This window comes from Nomascus leucogenys, chromosome 19, assembly GCF_006542625.1.
Source record: "Nomascus leucogenys isolate Asia chromosome 19, Asia_NLE_v1, whole genome shotgun sequence".
In the NCBI taxonomy this organism is placed as follows: Eukaryota; Metazoa; Chordata; class Mammalia; order Primates; family Hylobatidae; genus Nomascus; species Nomascus leucogenys.
The window spans coordinates 36,085,644-36,102,671 of NC_044399.1; the positions used below are offsets into that span (position 1 = coordinate 36,085,644).

Consider the following 17,028-nt stretch of genomic DNA (forward strand, 5'->3'; position numbering starts at 1 on the left):
TATATAAATTCGATCACATAATTGTTGAACAGACCAGATTATCATACAAGAACACAAGAGCTAAAATCAATTATAAATTAAAAGGAAAAAAAATTGGAAGAAATTCCAAAAGAACCAGTCCAAATTCTCTTCTACATCAAAATAATCATTCTACATGATGATCAAATGATTAAGAATTAATAGCTATTCTTTACCTTCCTGGGACTTTTCATACCCATCAGGATTCATGGATGGCATAAGGTGAATTCTAGTGCTATGAACCAAATCTGTGACTTCAGGGTCCGTTCCAAAGTTCTTACAAAGGTATTCAATGAGGTTCAACAGCAGTTCTCTTCCAACCACTTCATTTCCATGCATATTTCCAATGTACTTAAATTCTGGTTCACCTGAAAACAAAATAATTACACGGAAGGCTTTTTTTCCTTCTTAATCATCATGGACTCTGTTTTTTTCCCCAACATATATAAATCCTGTACTAAAAAATTTTTTAAACATGTATTTTGGCAAAGGAGGCAGAAAAAACCTTCGGAAACATAAGGCAGCTTCCTTACTAATACATATGTCTGAGCAGGCTCAAAGCATATATATGCCATATAATATAAATAAATAAAACACTATTAGCAGAATAAATCTAATCTATGCACATACTAAATACCATGCCTAATATGGGTTAGCAAAAGGATTTCCTTCTTTTCTGGGAAAAGATTGGTTACATTTTCTTTTTTGCTTTCTTTTAATTTTAGTTAGGTTTTCTTAATGCCAGTTATACAAACTGTAGGCAACCTTTTTGAATGAAACAGCAATATTGAACATGGCTTTGAGGGGCACTACTGAAATTATGTGTAAGACCATACCAATTACCTGGTTCATGGACACCTGGATTATCAGATATCTCCATCACATAAAGTTCTCTTGACTCTACTGATTTTCCCAATGAATAAAGCCGGGTAATGTTAGGATATTCATTGGCAAACCTTCTCAAGAAGATTTCCATATCAGGGAAATGGTGGTGGTGAAAGTCCTTTGGCTGAATTGGCTGGTGGGAGGATGATGTTCCAGAAAGAATATTAGGTATAGCAACTGTGCTAGCAGTTGCTACAGCTTCTGTTGCGTCAGGGATTACTGAAGTTACAGTTGGCCTAAGAGAAAAATCCACCTCTGTGGCTGGTCCTTCTTTCACCACTACATTAGTAACAGTCAATGGCATATACCTGAAAAAAAAAATTTGAAAAAGTAAATGGTTTATAGTTAAGACATACAATGCTTTAATATTATAAAAGCACAGTAGCCTTTTCATCCCCTTACACTTAGCGATCTATCAAAACTCAAACTAAATAAAGAGAGATGTGTAAATTTAAGAGTTTTAGTACATTATCTCACAAAGAACCCCAGATCGAACAACTATTTCTCTCACCAAATCTTCTCAAGTACCACACAGTAGAATGTATACTAAAAAAATTACATTCAAAGGAAAGAACATGTTGAAAGATGCGGTTGTTACTCCATTGTAACCACTGCTACAGTACTCAAAGAAGGGATAAATTATACAATTCTTTGCAATGTCTTATCAATCTGACATTCCAACTTCTTTTTCAAGTAGGAAAGTTCAAGATTAAGGGTTATCAATTAAATCCTTATCAAAGTAGCTTCCAGAACACTTTCCAGGGGTGGTGGGAAACCACTCACTTAATATATTAGAAAGCTGATAAGACAGTTCTTCAAAACGTCATTTACAGAGCAATGGGTTTCTTCTACTCTGGTACTCAGTTAGCTTTAAGGCAATGCTTTACACAGCTGAATATCTTCTCAAGTTTTAAAAACTCCTTCCTCTAATGCTACAACTATGCTTCACATCCCATTGCACTATTAGACTATGTGACACAAACTCCACAATGGTATCTTCTTATTATAAAAGGAGAAAAGTCATAAAATAAGGAAAAATAAAAGCCACAGAAAATAAACAACATATACTAGACTATATTTCTGTCTTAGATATAAAACAGAGACTTGACATTTTAACTAAGAGTCTACATAGTTTAAATTCTTACCCAGTTAAAACTACTGTAAGGTTATAAGTTCCAGGAACAAGCAATCGGTAGAAATCACCAAATCTGCCTGTTGTGATATTATGATTAATACCAGCCACTGAGATGGTTGCATTCTCTAAACCAGATCCTGTTATGGAATCTTTAACAAATCCTTTCACTCCAATGTGAACCTAAGAAGACAAGAATCCAAGCTCAGAGACGGTGAATTTGGAAGGCAAGAGGGCATAATTTCTCTCTGCACTGATACTAGAATTTCTAAAAAATAAAGTGACTCTTCTCTCTCCCCCAAAACATTTTCAATCCCTTGAAGTTTAAATAAAATACAGACAGAAGTATTAAATCCTTAAACTTAAGTCATGTGTCTGAACTTGACACTAGTAAGGTGCTTTTAAAACTCCCTCTCCTCAAAGCCAGATTTCTAATTTTCTCAACAAGGTGTAATTGCTGGTGTAGTCAATTGCTGTATTAGTCTGGGTGATGTTTAAATTAAACTGATGTCCATGGTTCATATAGTGGTAAAGGCTCACTAGCAAATATGATCACATGACATTGTAAGAACCTGAGAGTACAAATTTGGCTAATTATTTCAGTTTGTATAAGTAAGTGTTCCAAGATAGGAAAAGGAAGCCCTATGGAGCAGAGAGCTGGGGGTAAGGGGCAGGGGAAGCAGAGCTAGAATATGTTTTAATAGATTATAATCTAATAATCTTTAAAGATAATTTATAATCTTAAGTAATAAAAACAGATAAAGGACATCTAATACTATATAGATTATCATTCACATGCATCCAAATTTCTCCCTTATTTAATGCTGTTTCTATACCCCAACCTTCCAGTCATCTACTTTTACCTTTTCAATCAATGTGATCAAAGACTCACGATTGTTCTCCCATTCCTGTCGAAGCTGTGAAGCAGGTGGGTACTTGCAACAAGACAGTTCTAATGTGATCTCAAAACAGTTGGCCCACACATAATTGTAATCTTGCATACCACCTGTAACATGGAAAAAATAAGTTTACTCTCAGAAGGAAAATAATTCTACCCTCCAAAAGACTGAAGAAATTAAATCAGCCATCTCTGCATGTATAAATTTTCTTCTCTTTTCATTAAATTGTTTGAAATTGGAGAAGGCATCTGAACTATAGTGGAGGCTAAGAAGGAAGATTAAAAGGAATATACATTGAAAAAGAATATATAGTGAAAAAATACATTTAATTAATAGGATGAGCAGTTATAAAAAGTATGAATATATCAGTTAATACCAGTAACAATAATAATAGCAGCTTTGTGTGTTTACTATACATCAGATCTGTTCTAAGAGCTTTATGTGTATTAGCATTTTATCTTTACAGCAATTATATGAGGCAGATACTACTATTTCATCCATTTTACCGATATGAAAAGTAGGGCACAAAGAAGTTAAGATTTATAACAGAATGATAGTAAAGGGTACACATCTCAAAGTTGTGAAGGATATTCATGCTGAAGCATTATTAAGTACCTACGATTCTAACTGTACTTCCCTTTATCAAGAAGGTGGCAAGAGAAAAAAGAAAGACTGTATCTAGGGTGGCACAGCTACACAAATCAGGGGAAAATAAGACATAATAAATTCTTTCAAAATGTGTTAAATGGAAGATGGAACTTAAAAGGGAATAAGCACCCATGGTCTATCACCTTCACCACATTTATACCTATATAAGCCCACACACTCATTTTGTTGACAGCCTATTACCCTATTATTCTTGTCACTTGATTTTCTCACATCTTGTTTTTAGTGGATAAAGACTAAAAAGTGGAGAAAGGAGCGGGTGTAACTTCTCTATGATCTTGCCTTGCTCTTGCAAAGTACAAATGTGGATTTTAAGGGTCATCTTTCCTCAACCCCCAGTGTATCTCAGATGATGTCACACAGGATCCTTCAGATCAGGAGGGAGAATAACTGATGATCTGATTATATTCATGTTCATCCATGTTAATTCAGCACTTACAAATAATGCCAAGCATTTGTTTCCCTTTCATTGACAGCACCAAAAGATATGCTTCCATCGTAGATTCTTCTGCCACTTACTCCCTTTGGCATTAACATGGGTCTTTATTTATTTATTTATATGCAAAGTGAATGTTAGATGATCACAAAAGACATTTCAAACCCTCGCATTCTATGATGTTTAAAAATACATGCTGATTTAGGCTGGGTGCAATGGCCCATGCCTGTAATCGTAGCACTTTGTGAGGTGGAGGCGGGCAGATTGCCTGAGCTCAGGAATTCGAGACTAGCCTGGGCAACATGGTGAAACCCTGTCTCTACTAAAAATACAAAAAATTAGCTGGGTGTAGTGGCACGTGCCTATAGTCCCAGGTACTCGGGAGGCTGAGGCAGAAGAATCACTTGAACCCAGGAGGCAGAGGTTGCAGTTAGCAGAGATAGTGCCACTGCACTCCAGCCTGGGCAACAGAGTGAGACTCCGTCTCCAAAACAAAAACATGCTGATTTGATTATAAGAGAAAAGGCAGGGAGAGAACATGAAAAACAGACAATTCTGAAACGTGTTTCTGGAGAAAGGTCAATGTCATAGTTTTAAGCACAGCTTATTAGGAGTTCATCAAAGAACCGGGGCTTATAAAACATCGAAGAAATGCAAACAATATAGCAAAAATAACAAAACTTTGACAGAAATAAAATCGCAGCAATATTATTGGAGCCTAAACTCTTAACCTCATTTTGCTGAAGTTTCATTATGTGCTTTGAAACACATCTAGTTCTTGAAATATGCACAACTTACCTAACGCAATATGCTCCATTTCCCTGGCACATTTACAGGGTAGATATTGGTAAGACAAAAAAGTTAGGTTAAGTGTACACACCAAAAACTTGTAAAGAAGAAATTGGGCAAAGAACCTTTAAAAATCCAGGTCTCCGTGAACTCTAACCAATGCCATTTTGAGTAAGTACAAGGAAGAAAACTGAACACAATCCTAAAGCTACCCAAGCAAGATCACAAGGATGCTGGTGACGCGACATCTCATCTCAGGAGATGATCTAATTATATTCATGTTCATCCATGTTAATTCAGCACTTACAAATAACGCCAAGCGTTTGTTTCCAGTCAGAGGAGGGGACAACTACACCCATAAATAATTAAATATGATAGCAGAGGACAGTGGTGAATGTTGTACAGCAATGTAAATGTACTTAATGCAAGGGAACTGTACCCTTAAAAACAGTTACAATGGTAAATTTTATATTATGTATACTTTACCACAATTTAAAAAATGAAATAGGCTGGGAGAGGTGGCTCATGCCTGTAATCCTAACACTTTGGGAGGCTGAGGGCAGTACCTAGAATAGTGCCTGGCATATAGTAGGTGCTCAATATTTTGGAAGGCTGGGCAGACTGCTTGAGCTCAGGAGTTTGAGACCAGCCTAGGCAACATAGCAAAACCCCATCTCTACAAAAAATACAAAAAAACTAGCTGGGCATGGTGGCACATGCCTGTCATCATAGATACTTAGGAGGTTGAGGTGGGAGGATTGCTTAAGCTCAGGAAGTCAAGGCTGCAGTGAGCCAAGGTTGCGCCACTGCACTCCAGTCTGGGTAACAAAGTAAGACCTATCTTGGAAAAAAAGGAAAAAGATGATATTAATAATAGAGATATTATGGGTCTATGCCACTAATTTCAATTTTGGAGTTGAGGGAAGATTTATAAAGGCTTCTTGGGGAGGCAGTTTTTTAGTTATATCTTAAAGATAAAACCATGAGTCAGCCAAAAGGATGTGGGGGTTCAGGAGCACTACAGTCAGGGGAAATGGCTTTGTAAAGGTGGAGGCTGCTGGTGTATGCTGACCACCAGCTATGAGGCTGATAAGGCCACAGAATGAGGGCAGCAGCACAGAGCTGCAGGGATATAACGAACGGTGAGGCTGGAAAGGTAAGTGGGGTCTAAAGGAGGCTGAGGATAAAGTTTTCCATGGCTTTCCAAGGCATAAAAAAAAAATGGTATTTCATTTGTTAGTTTTGAACAGAAAAGTAGTATGAAGAATAGAAGACAGTACGGTCTGGAAAGGCATGGGAGATTGGAAGCAAAAAGCCCAGTTAGGCAGTTTCTTACAATGATACAAGTAAAAAGTAATTAGGCCTAAAATGATGTGGTGGCAACTCTGTGGAAGAGAAGGGAAAGATGTGAGATAAGACACTGACAGGATCTGATAGATAGTGGGAGCTGAGAGAAAGAAAGGAATCAAAGAGGATCTCTGGCCTGATCAATGGGGCTCATGATGCCATTAACAGAGAAAAAGTAAGGTCTGTAAGAGTAACTGAGCAGAAAGGGGCATGTTGAATTTGAGGTATTTGTAGAATATTTAGACAGAAATACCCAAGAAGGAATTCAAAAAGGCAGGTCTGGAGCTTGAGGAGAAGAGTAGTCCTTTTCAAGAAATGATCATTTAAGACTAGGAAGTTCAGTTTTCATTCAGCAAATATTTATTGAGCACCTACTATATGCCAGGCACTATTCCAGGTGCTTGGGGATATGGTGATGCACAAAACAGACAAGGTCCCTGCTTTCTCCTAACATTCTTTTAAAATTTAAAAACTTTAAATTCTAAAATATAAAAAGCTTATAAAATTCTTACATAGGGGAAGCAGACAGTAAACAAATATAAATAAGAAAAACAACAGATAGTGAGAAGTGCTATGCAGAATTTTTTTTTTTTTTTGAAGACTGAGTCTCGCTCTGTTGCCAGACTGGAGTGCAGTGGCGCGATCTCGGTTCACTGCAACCTCCACCTCCCAGGTTCAAGCAATTCTCCTGCCTCAACCTCCCAAGTAGCTAGGACTACAGACTCACGCCACCACACCCAGCTAATTTTTTGTATTTTTAGTAGAGACGGGGTTTCACCATGTTGGCCAGGCTGGTCTCCATCTCTTGACCTCGCGATCCACCCGCCTTAGCCTCCCAAAGTGCTGGGATTACAGGCGTGAGCCACCACGCCCGACCTAGAAAATTTAAGTAGAGTGATGTGATACAGCTAGTGATTGGTGGCAACTAGAGACTAGGTAGTCATAAAAAGGCTTCATGAGGAGGTAATATTAAGTCAAGATCTGAAAAACAAGATGCAGCCGGCCTGGTAAAAGTCAGTGGGAAGAACATTTCAAAGGCAGGGGTAAAGTTTGGTGAGTGTAAGGAATAGAAAGAAAGCTACTGTGGCTGGACAATAACAGACAAGGGAAGAATGGCACAAGATGAGGTTGAGGGATTCTGGCAAAACAACATCATAAACAGCTTTGGCAGCTAGGGTAAGAAGTTGGGGATTTTATTCTAAGTGCAGTAGGAACCATAGGAGGGATTTGGTTTTTGTTTTATTGTGCTAAAGAACACATAATACAAAATTCACCATATTAACCATTTTTACATGTACAGTACAATAGTGTTAACTATATTCACACTGTTGTGCAATAGAGCTCTAGAACATTTTCATCTCGCAAAAAATGAAGCTCCATATCCATTATAAACAACTCCCCTTTTGCCACTCTCCCCAGCTCCTGGCAACCACCTTTCTACTTTCTGTTTCTAAGAGTTTGACTACTTCAGATACTTCATATAAGTGAAATCATACAGTATTTTGTCTTTTTGGCTTATTTCACTTAGTGTAATATCCCTAAGGTTCAGCCATGTTATAGCATATGATAGGATTTCCTTCTTTTTTAAGGCTAAGATTCCATTTTTTGTATATACAAACTTTTCTTTGTCCACTCATCTGTCAATTGACATTTAGTTGCTTCCACCTCTTGGTAATTGTGAATAATGCTGCAATTGACATTTAGTTGCTTCCACCTCTTGGTAATTGTGAATAATGCTGCAATGAACACGGGTATGTGATGATTCATGATGTAGAGCATCTTTTCAGTGTTTCTTGGCCATGTGTATATCTTCTTTAGAGAAATGTCCACTTAAGTCCTTTGCCCATTTTTAAATTAGATTATTTGGTTTTTTTTGTTATGTTGTAGGAGTTCTTTGTATATTCTGGATATTAACCCCTTTTTAGGGGGTTAATGTTTTATTAGAATATTTTATTCTAAGAAAAAAATATTTTTTTCCTTTCTGTAGGCTGCCTTTTCACTCTGTTGTTTCATGTTTGACAATATTTCACAGTGATTTGTGAGTCAGAACATTCATTCACAATGTTTGCTGTGCAGAACACTGGCAGGCTTTGCACAGAGGTGTGACACAATTAGAATTACCTTCATTCTGTCAAGATCATTCTGACTGTTGGATGGAAAATGACTGTAGGGGGGCAAATGGGGAAGCATGGAGATGAATTAGATGATAATGGTGACTTGGACTAGGTTGGTGGTAGTGGAGACAAAGAGGACAGGTCTGGATGTAGAAGGAAGAAATCAAGGACGACTTCTAGATTTTAGGCTTAAGAAATCAGGGAGATAGTAGTGCCATTTACTGAAAAGATGAAAGAGAACAAAGGCAACAGAGGTGGCATCCCGAAGGTTCTGCCTTTGGTCCTCTTCTCTTACTACTTATTTCCTTGGTATAATGAAACTCATACAGTCCCGTGGTTTTAAACATGATCTACAGGGTGACAACTCTCAAATTTCTGTCTCCAGCCTAGATTTCTTCCCAGACTCCAGACTTGTACATCCAACTGCCTATTCAAAATCTTTACTTGGATATCACAAACTTAACATATCCAAAACTGAACTGCTTATCTTCTCCAAACCTGCTCCACCCACAGTCTTTCCCATTGCAGTTAATGGCACTTGCATTCTTCTATTAAATAGTTGCTCAGGCAAAAAGCCTTGGATTCACATTTTATATCGAAAGTGTCAGAAAACCATGCCGACTCTAACTTCAAAATATATTCAGAATCCAAAAATTTATCCTCCTCTCCATTGCTGTGGCCCTGTACAAGTCACTGCCATTTCTCTGCATGTATTTCTGCAGTCACTCTTTTTTTTTTTTCGGGACAGAGTTTCGCTGTGTCACTCAGGCTGGAGTGCAGTGGTGTGATCTCGGCTCACTGCAAGCTCTGCCTCCCGGATTCATGCCATTCTCCTGCCTCAGCCTCCCAAGTAGCTGGGACTACAGGCGCCCGCCACCATGCCCAGCTAATTTTTTGTATTTTTGTATTTTTAGTAGAGACGGGGTTTCACCATGTTGGCCAGGATGGTCTCGATCTCCTGACCCTGTGATCCACCCGCCTCGGCCTCCCAAAGTGCTGGGATTACAGGCGTGAGCCACGGCTCCCGGTGTCTGCAATTGCTTAACAGTTTCCCCTGTTCCTGCCCTTGCCCTTTTATATTCTTTGCTCAACAAAGATGCTAGAGTAATTCTGTTAAAATGCAAATCAGATGTTATTTCTCTGTTCAAAACAGTTCAGAGACTCCCCGTATTTCACTCAGAGTAAAAGCCAAAGTCTTTTCAGTGGCCTAAGGCCCTGTATGATTTGACCCCCATCACCCAGCTTTCCTTCCTAAACCTCCTTTTATACTCTCCCCATCACTGGCTCTGCACCAGACACACGGCCTCCTTGCTGTTCACAGGATACTCTAAGTACCTCCTGACTTTGCTCTACTTGTTCCCTTTGCTGGAATGCTCTTCCCCCGGATATCCTTACTACTTGACTAACTCCCTCAACTCCAGCTCTCTGCTCCAATTTCAACCTGACAATGGAGTCAGGTCATCCTGACCTCCCCATTTGAAGTTGCTACTTACATCTCTCCATCACTATCCCCAAGCCCATCCCACCAGCACTCCCAGTTCCTCTTACCCTTTGTCTACCTTGTTGCTTTTTCTACAACACTTAACAATTCACCTATTATGTTTATTATCTACTGCCTGTTTCTCCCTGCCAGATTATAAACAACACAAGAGCAGAGATCTTTGTTATGCCCATTGATGGACATTCCAAGACTAAAACAGTACCTGCCACATAGTAGCCCTTCAATAAATATATGTTAAATGAATAAAAGGAGGTTGGAGCAATGGGAAATTAAGATGTTTGTTTTTAATGCATTAAGTTTGAAATGCCCATTGACTATCCATATGGGGATGTCAAACAGACTTTGTCTTCTCAGAATATTTGCAGGTTTATGACCACCATAAGCCTAGTAACTTGGTCTTAACCTTGTCTCCTAGGGCAAGGCAATCTTTTAGCTTTCTCTTATTCACCTTGAGTCTGGCAGGAAGTGGGTAAGATGCTGATTTTCCTATCCCTACCAAGCCATATTTAGTCATTATGACATTAGTCACCTTTAGTCATTGCTGACCTATAATCACCTTTGGTAACTTTCACTTGTACATATACGCGTAAACACACATGCATTCATTGTCATAATATTTACCGAAAATCTTTCCCAATTTTTACTACTACATTGGTCACAATACAATGGTCGTTGTGTGTAAGGCATTATACTAAGATTACTGGGAATTATAAACAAGAGATATACTTCCATCCAGAGTTTAGAGTCTTGGTGAGGAAGCAAAACAGAGAACACATAAAAATAACAATTTCAGTCGCTTCCAAGATGGCCGAATAGGAACAGCTCCAGTCTGCAGCTCCCAGCAAGATCGACAAGATTGACACAGAATAGGGGTAGATTTCTGCATTTCCAACTGAGGTACCTGGTTCATCTCATTGGAACTGGCTGGACAGTGGGTGCAGCCCACGGAGGGCAAGTCGAAGCAGGGCGGGGCGTCGCCTCAACCGGGAAGTGCAAAGGGTCGGGAGATTTCCCTTTCCTAGCCAAGGGAAGCCGTGACAGACTGTACCTGGAAAAACAGTACTCTTTCGCCCAAACACTGTGCTTTTCCCATGGTCTTAGCAACCAGCAGACCAGGAGATTCCCTCCTGTGCCTGGCTCAGTGGGTCTCACACCCACGGAGCCTTACTCACTGCTACTGCAGCAGTCTGAGATCAACCTGCGAGGCTGCAGCCTCATGGGGGGAGGGGCGTCTGCTATTGCTGAGGCTTGAGTAGGTAAACAAAGCAGCTGGGAAGCTCGAACTGGGCAGAGCCCACCGCAGCTCAGCAAGGACTACTGCCTCTATAGATTCCACCTCTGTGGGCAGGGCATAGCTGAAAAAAAGGCAGCAGGCAACTTCTGCAGACTTAAACATCCCTGACTGACAGCTCTGAAGAGAGCAGTGGTTCTCCCAGCATGGCATTCAAGCTCTGAGAATGAACAGGCTGCCTCTTAAAGTGAGTCCCTGATCCCCATGTAGACTGACTGGGAGACACCTCCCAGTAGGGGCCGACAGACACCTCATACAGGCACGTGCCCCTCTGGGATGACGCTTCCAGAGGAAGGATCAGGCAGCAATATTTGCTGTTCTGCAGCCTCCACTGGTGAGACCTAGGCAAACAGGGTCTGGAGTGGACCTCCAGCAAACTCCAAACTCCAACAGACCTGCAGCTGAGGGGCCTGTTAGAAGGAAAACTAACAAACAGGAAGGAATAGCATCAACATCAGCAAAAAGGACATCCACACCAAAACCCCATCTGTAGGTCACCAACATCAAAGACCAAAGATAGATAAAACCACAAAGATAGGGCGAAACCAGGGCTGAAAGGCTGAAAATTCCAAAAACCAGAGCGCCTCTTCTCCTGTAAAGGATCACAGCTCCTTGCCAGCAATGGAACAAAACCGGATGGAGAATGACTTTCACAAGCTGACAGAAGTAGGCTTCCGAAGGTCGGTAATAACAAACTTCTCCGAGCTAAAGAAACATGTTCTAACCCTTCGCAAGGAAGCTAAAAACCTTGAAAAAAGGTTAGATGAATGGCTAACTAGAATAAACAATGTAGAGAAGACCTTAAATGACCTGATGGAGCTGACAACCACAGTACGAGAACTTCATGATGCATGCACAAGCTTCAGTAGCCAATTTGATCGAGTGGAAGAAAGGCTACCAGTGGTTGAAGATCAAATTAATGAAATAAAATGAGAAGACAAGATTAGAGAAAAAAGAGTAAAAAGAGACAAAAAAAGCCTCCAAGAAATATGGGACTATGTAAAAAGACCAAATCTACATTTGATTGGTGTACCTGAAAGTGACGGGGAGAATGGAACCAAGTTAGAAAACACTCTTCAGGATACTATCCAGGAGAACTTCTCCAACCTAGCAAGGCTAGGCTAAAAACTCTCAATAAACTAGGTATTGATGGAACGTATCTCAAAATAATGAGCTATTTATGACAAATCCACAGCCAATATCATACTGAATGGGCAAGCATTCCCTTTGAAAACTGGCACAAGAATACTGTGCCAGTTTTTTTAATACTGCAAGCATTCCCTTTGAAAACTGGCAGAAGACAAGGATGCCCTCTCTCACCACTCCTATTCAACATAATGTTGGAAGTTCTGGCCAGGGCAATCAGGCAAGAGAAAGAAATAAAGGGTATTCAACTAGGAAAAGAGGAACTCAAATTGTCCCTGTTTGCAGATGGCATGACTGTATATTTAGAAAACCCCGTGGTCTCAGCCCCAAATCTCCTTAAGCTGATAAGCAACTTCAGCAAAGTCTCAGGATACAAAATCAATGTGCAAAAATCACAAGCATTCCTACACCAATAACAGACATACAGAGAGCCAAATCATGAGTGAACTCCCATTCACAATTGCTACAAAGAAAATAAAATACCTAGGAATACAACTTACAAGGGATGTGAAAGACCTTTTCAAGGAGAACTACAAACCACTGCTCAATGAAATAAAAGAGGACACAAACAAATGGAAGAACATTCCATGCTCATGGATAGAAAGAATCAATATCATGAAAATGGCCATACTGCCCAAGGTCATTTATAGATTCAATGCCATCCCCATCAAGCTACCAATTACTTTCTTCACAGAATTGGAAAAAACTACTTTAAACTTAATATGGAACCAAAAAAGAGCCTGCATAGCCAAGACAACCCTAAGCAAAAAGAACAAAGCTGAAGGCATCATGCTACCTGACTTCAAACTATACTACAAGGCTACAGTCACCAAAACAGCATAGCACTGGTACCAAAACAGATAGAGAACAGAACAGAGGCCTTAGAAATAACATCACACATCTACAACCATCTGATCTTTGACAAACCTGACATAAACAAGAAATGGGGAAAGGATTCCCTATTCAATAAATGGTGCTGGGAAAACTGGGTAGCCATATGTAGAAAGCTGAAACTGGATCCCTTCCTTACACCTTATACAAAAATTAACTCAACATGTTAAAGACTTAAACATAAGACCTAAAACCATAAAAACCCTAGAAGAAAATCTAGGCAATACCATTGAGGACACAGGCATGGACAAAGACTTCATGACTAAAACACCAAAAGCAACGGCAACAAAAGCCAAAATAGACAAATGGGATCTAATTAAACTAAAGAGCTTCTGCACAGCAAAAGAAACTACCATCAGCATGAACAGGCAACCTACAGAATGAGAGAAAATTTTTGCAATCTACCCATCTGACAAAGAGCTAATATCCAGAATCTACAAAGAACTTAAACAAATTTACAAGAAAAAACAAACAACCCCATCAAAAAGTGGGCAAAGGAAAGGAACAGACACTTTTCAAAAGAAGACATTTATGCAGCCAACAGACACATAAAAAAAGGCTCATCATCACTGGTCATCAGAGAAATGCAAATCAAAACCACGATGAGATACCATCTCACGCCAGTTAGAATGGCGATCATTAAAAAGTCAGGAAACAGTAGATACTAGAGACGATGTAGAGAAACTGGAACGCTTTTACACTGTTGGTGGGAGTGTAAATTAGTTCAACCATTGTGGAAGACAGTGTGGCAATTCCTCAAGGATCTAGAACTAGAAATACCATTTGACCCAGCGATCCTATTACTGGGTATATACCCAAAGGATTATAAATCATGCTACTATAAAGACACATGCACATGTATGTTTATTGCGGCACTATTCACAATAGCAAAGACTTGGAACCAACGCAAGTGTCCATCAATGATAGACTGGATTAAGAAAATGTGGCACATATACACCATGGAATACAATGCAGCCATAAAAAAGGATGAGTTCATGTCCTTTGCAGGGACATAGATGAAGCTGGAAACGATCACATTCTCAGCAAACTATCACAAGGACAGAAAACCAAACACCGCATGTTCTCACTCATAGGTGAGAATTGAACAATGAGAACACATGGACACAGGGCAGGGAACATCATAGACCAGGGCCTGTAGGCAGGTGGGGTACTGGGGGAGGGATAGCATTAGGAGAAATACCTAATGTAAATGACAAGCTGATGGGTGCAGCAAACCAACATGACACATGTATACCCATGTAACAAACCTGCACACTGTGCACATGTACCCTAGAACTTAAAGTATAATAAAAAAGAAAAAATAACAATAACAATTTCAGGGCCATATAAATGTAAACTAATCTAAGGGTTTTTTGGCATATGTAAAATTTAATAGCTGTGTTAATTTGCAAACATGGCCAACTCACACTTTCATTATGCCAGAAGGCAATGACGTAGAGTAACACTATACTCCCCAGGCTTGAGTCCTAGCATTCTTTTGTCTATCCCTTAATTGTCCTATTTTAGTAGCAATTTAAGAAATACTAGCTAAGACCCAGCAAGAAGATGAAGTTTACAGTAACATTTTAGAGTGTTACCTAATCAGGTTTTTAAAGGTAACTTTAACTGGACTATAACTTGCGAATTCCATCTAATGACACATACAAATATATCCCCCAGGCAGCGAGTAGGGAGGAAGGACAGAAATCATTTTAAAATAAGACTTAATTCCAAGAGAAGAAAATACATTTAGCATCCTTAGTCTGACAGAGCATACAATATAAATATTGACTTTTTAATATATATCTCTACAAACAATTACTAAAAGTCAGATTCATGGAGACAAGCCTCTTTTATTTTAGGTCTTATAGACTTGATTTTAATATTAGCTTCACAGTGTAGAATCTAATGGAAATAGAAAATATTAGTTAAATCCTGACATACAGTCCCCAAATTTTTCTTTGATAAGACCATATTTAAGTTAAATAAACAGTCATGTAAAATGATACTGAAATAAAAAGATTACTGAAAAACAATATAAAATCAATATTTTTTACTGTATTTCAGCAATAATCAGCAAATATAATTTTTAAAAAGTTTCCAGCAACGAAATCCACCAAATGTATAGGATGAAGTATAATAAAATGCATAATATAAATCAATATTATAAAATGTTACTGAGGGATGTAGGAGGTTTTAGTAAAGCATTATCATGCCTCTAGATAAGAGGCTTATAAAAATATCAAATTCCCCCAAATTAATTTATAAATATTATGAAAACATAGATTTTTTTTGTTGCAACTGGACATAATGATCTAGAAGTTAAACTGTACCAGTAACTTTGTGAGAATTTCTGAGAAATGGCTGAGAATATCCCCCAAAAAATTAAAAAATAAGAGTGGTTTAAGAGGGGACCTGCATTGCCATATTACTGAAGTACATATAATAAAACTATACTTACTAAAGCAGCTCATTTCAGGTATAAAAATAAAGAGACCAACGGAACAACATAGAAATCACAGTAACTGAAACAAAAGCATTTGGAATATGATCAAGATATTTAAAACCAATGGGAGAAAAAATTAGTAACTCTTACATGGATAAAACTGGTTGACTAGGTTAACTAGGTGGCAAAAAATACTGGTGGAGTTTTACATCATATTGTGAAAGGTATGCCAAATTCACTCAGTTCACTATGCTAAAAGAAAAAAATTAAGCTGAAAGTTGAGTCATGCAAGAAGCTGCCTTTCCCTTTGTTCCTAAGCAGATAGCTACAGATAAAGGGGTAAATATCTCCACAGGTAGCTCTTTCATGTTCACCTTAACTTATGAAAAGTGCCCATTTACTGAGCATGAGATGAATATATAATTGACTATTCCCCCAACTGCTCCTTTTCTCTTGCACTATGTGGATGACCATACGTTTCCTCTTTCCCCTCCAGCTCACTTTTCCCCTTTAAATACTGAAGCCCTCAAAAATCATCTTTGGAGAAAGGCAAAGACCACAGACTGTTTCTGTGACTGTATTTATGTCTTCCGGGCATGTCCTTAACCTTGGCAAAATAAACTTCTAAATTGATTGAGACCCATCTTAGAGATAGATACTTTTTGGTTTACAGTATCATACCAAGTAAACTCATTAATCCATATGGAATTTAACATAAAAATGAAGCCATTAACAAAACCAGAAGCCAACATAAATGTTTTTACTCTCTCAGAATGAGGAAAGCCCTTCTAAGTATGACAACAAAGTAGTATAAAACCATGAGAGGAATAATAGATGAATAGATTTAACTACCTAAAAGATTTAACTACCTAACAGATTCAACTACTGAAAAGCCAGTAAAATATCTGTTGGCCAAAAAGCTGTCATAAGAAATTTTAAAGAAAATGAAAGACGAAGTGTCTTTCATTAAAAAGAAAGAAAAAAAGATGACAAAGGATTATAGAACATTTCTGGGTGAAAATTTAGTAATATGAATATAAAATCTTTAAAATAGGTATGACCTCAACCAGAAATTCCTTTTCTAGAAATTTTTTCCAAGATAATAGCTATAAGGATGAGGACTATAGTATTCAAATTGAAAGAGCATAAAGCTGGAAGCAATCTAAATGTTCAAAAATGAAAGACCAGTTTAGTAAATTATGATATAAAATGGGCTACTATGCAGCCATTTAAATTACTGCAGACATACATTTATTGTCATGATATTTACCATGCATCAAAAAAGGTTATAAAATGGCATATACAAGGCAAATATTTTTGCATGATACTTTAAGTTTTATTCTTCTTTGAAGCATACAGAGCTTCTTAAATAATTTCCTTTCACTTAAGTATTAAGTAAATGATTCAAAACAATTTTGACAATCTTTCTAGTTAACACGGTGCTTTAAAGCTTTCTTAAAAGTCAAG

At 38.3% G+C, this 17,028-nt stretch overlaps 1 protein-coding gene across 1 annotated transcript in view; it reads right to left on the minus strand.

Annotated features, from left to right (window-relative positions):
- CPD (carboxypeptidase D) overlaps positions 1-17,028 on the minus strand; it is an 87,267-nt gene that overhangs the window by 43,991 nt on the left and 26,248 nt on the right. The window contains exons 3-6 of the mRNA XM_030799699.1: positions 2,899-3,041; positions 2,049-2,218; positions 862-1,211; positions 195-386 (exon numbers count right to left, since the gene is read on the minus strand). Of these exons, the coding sequence (XP_030655559.1) occupies positions 195-386; positions 862-1,211; positions 2,049-2,218; positions 2,899-3,041 (855 nt within the window). The remainder of the gene's footprint in view (positions 1-194; positions 387-861; positions 1,212-2,048; positions 2,219-2,898; positions 3,042-17,028) is intronic.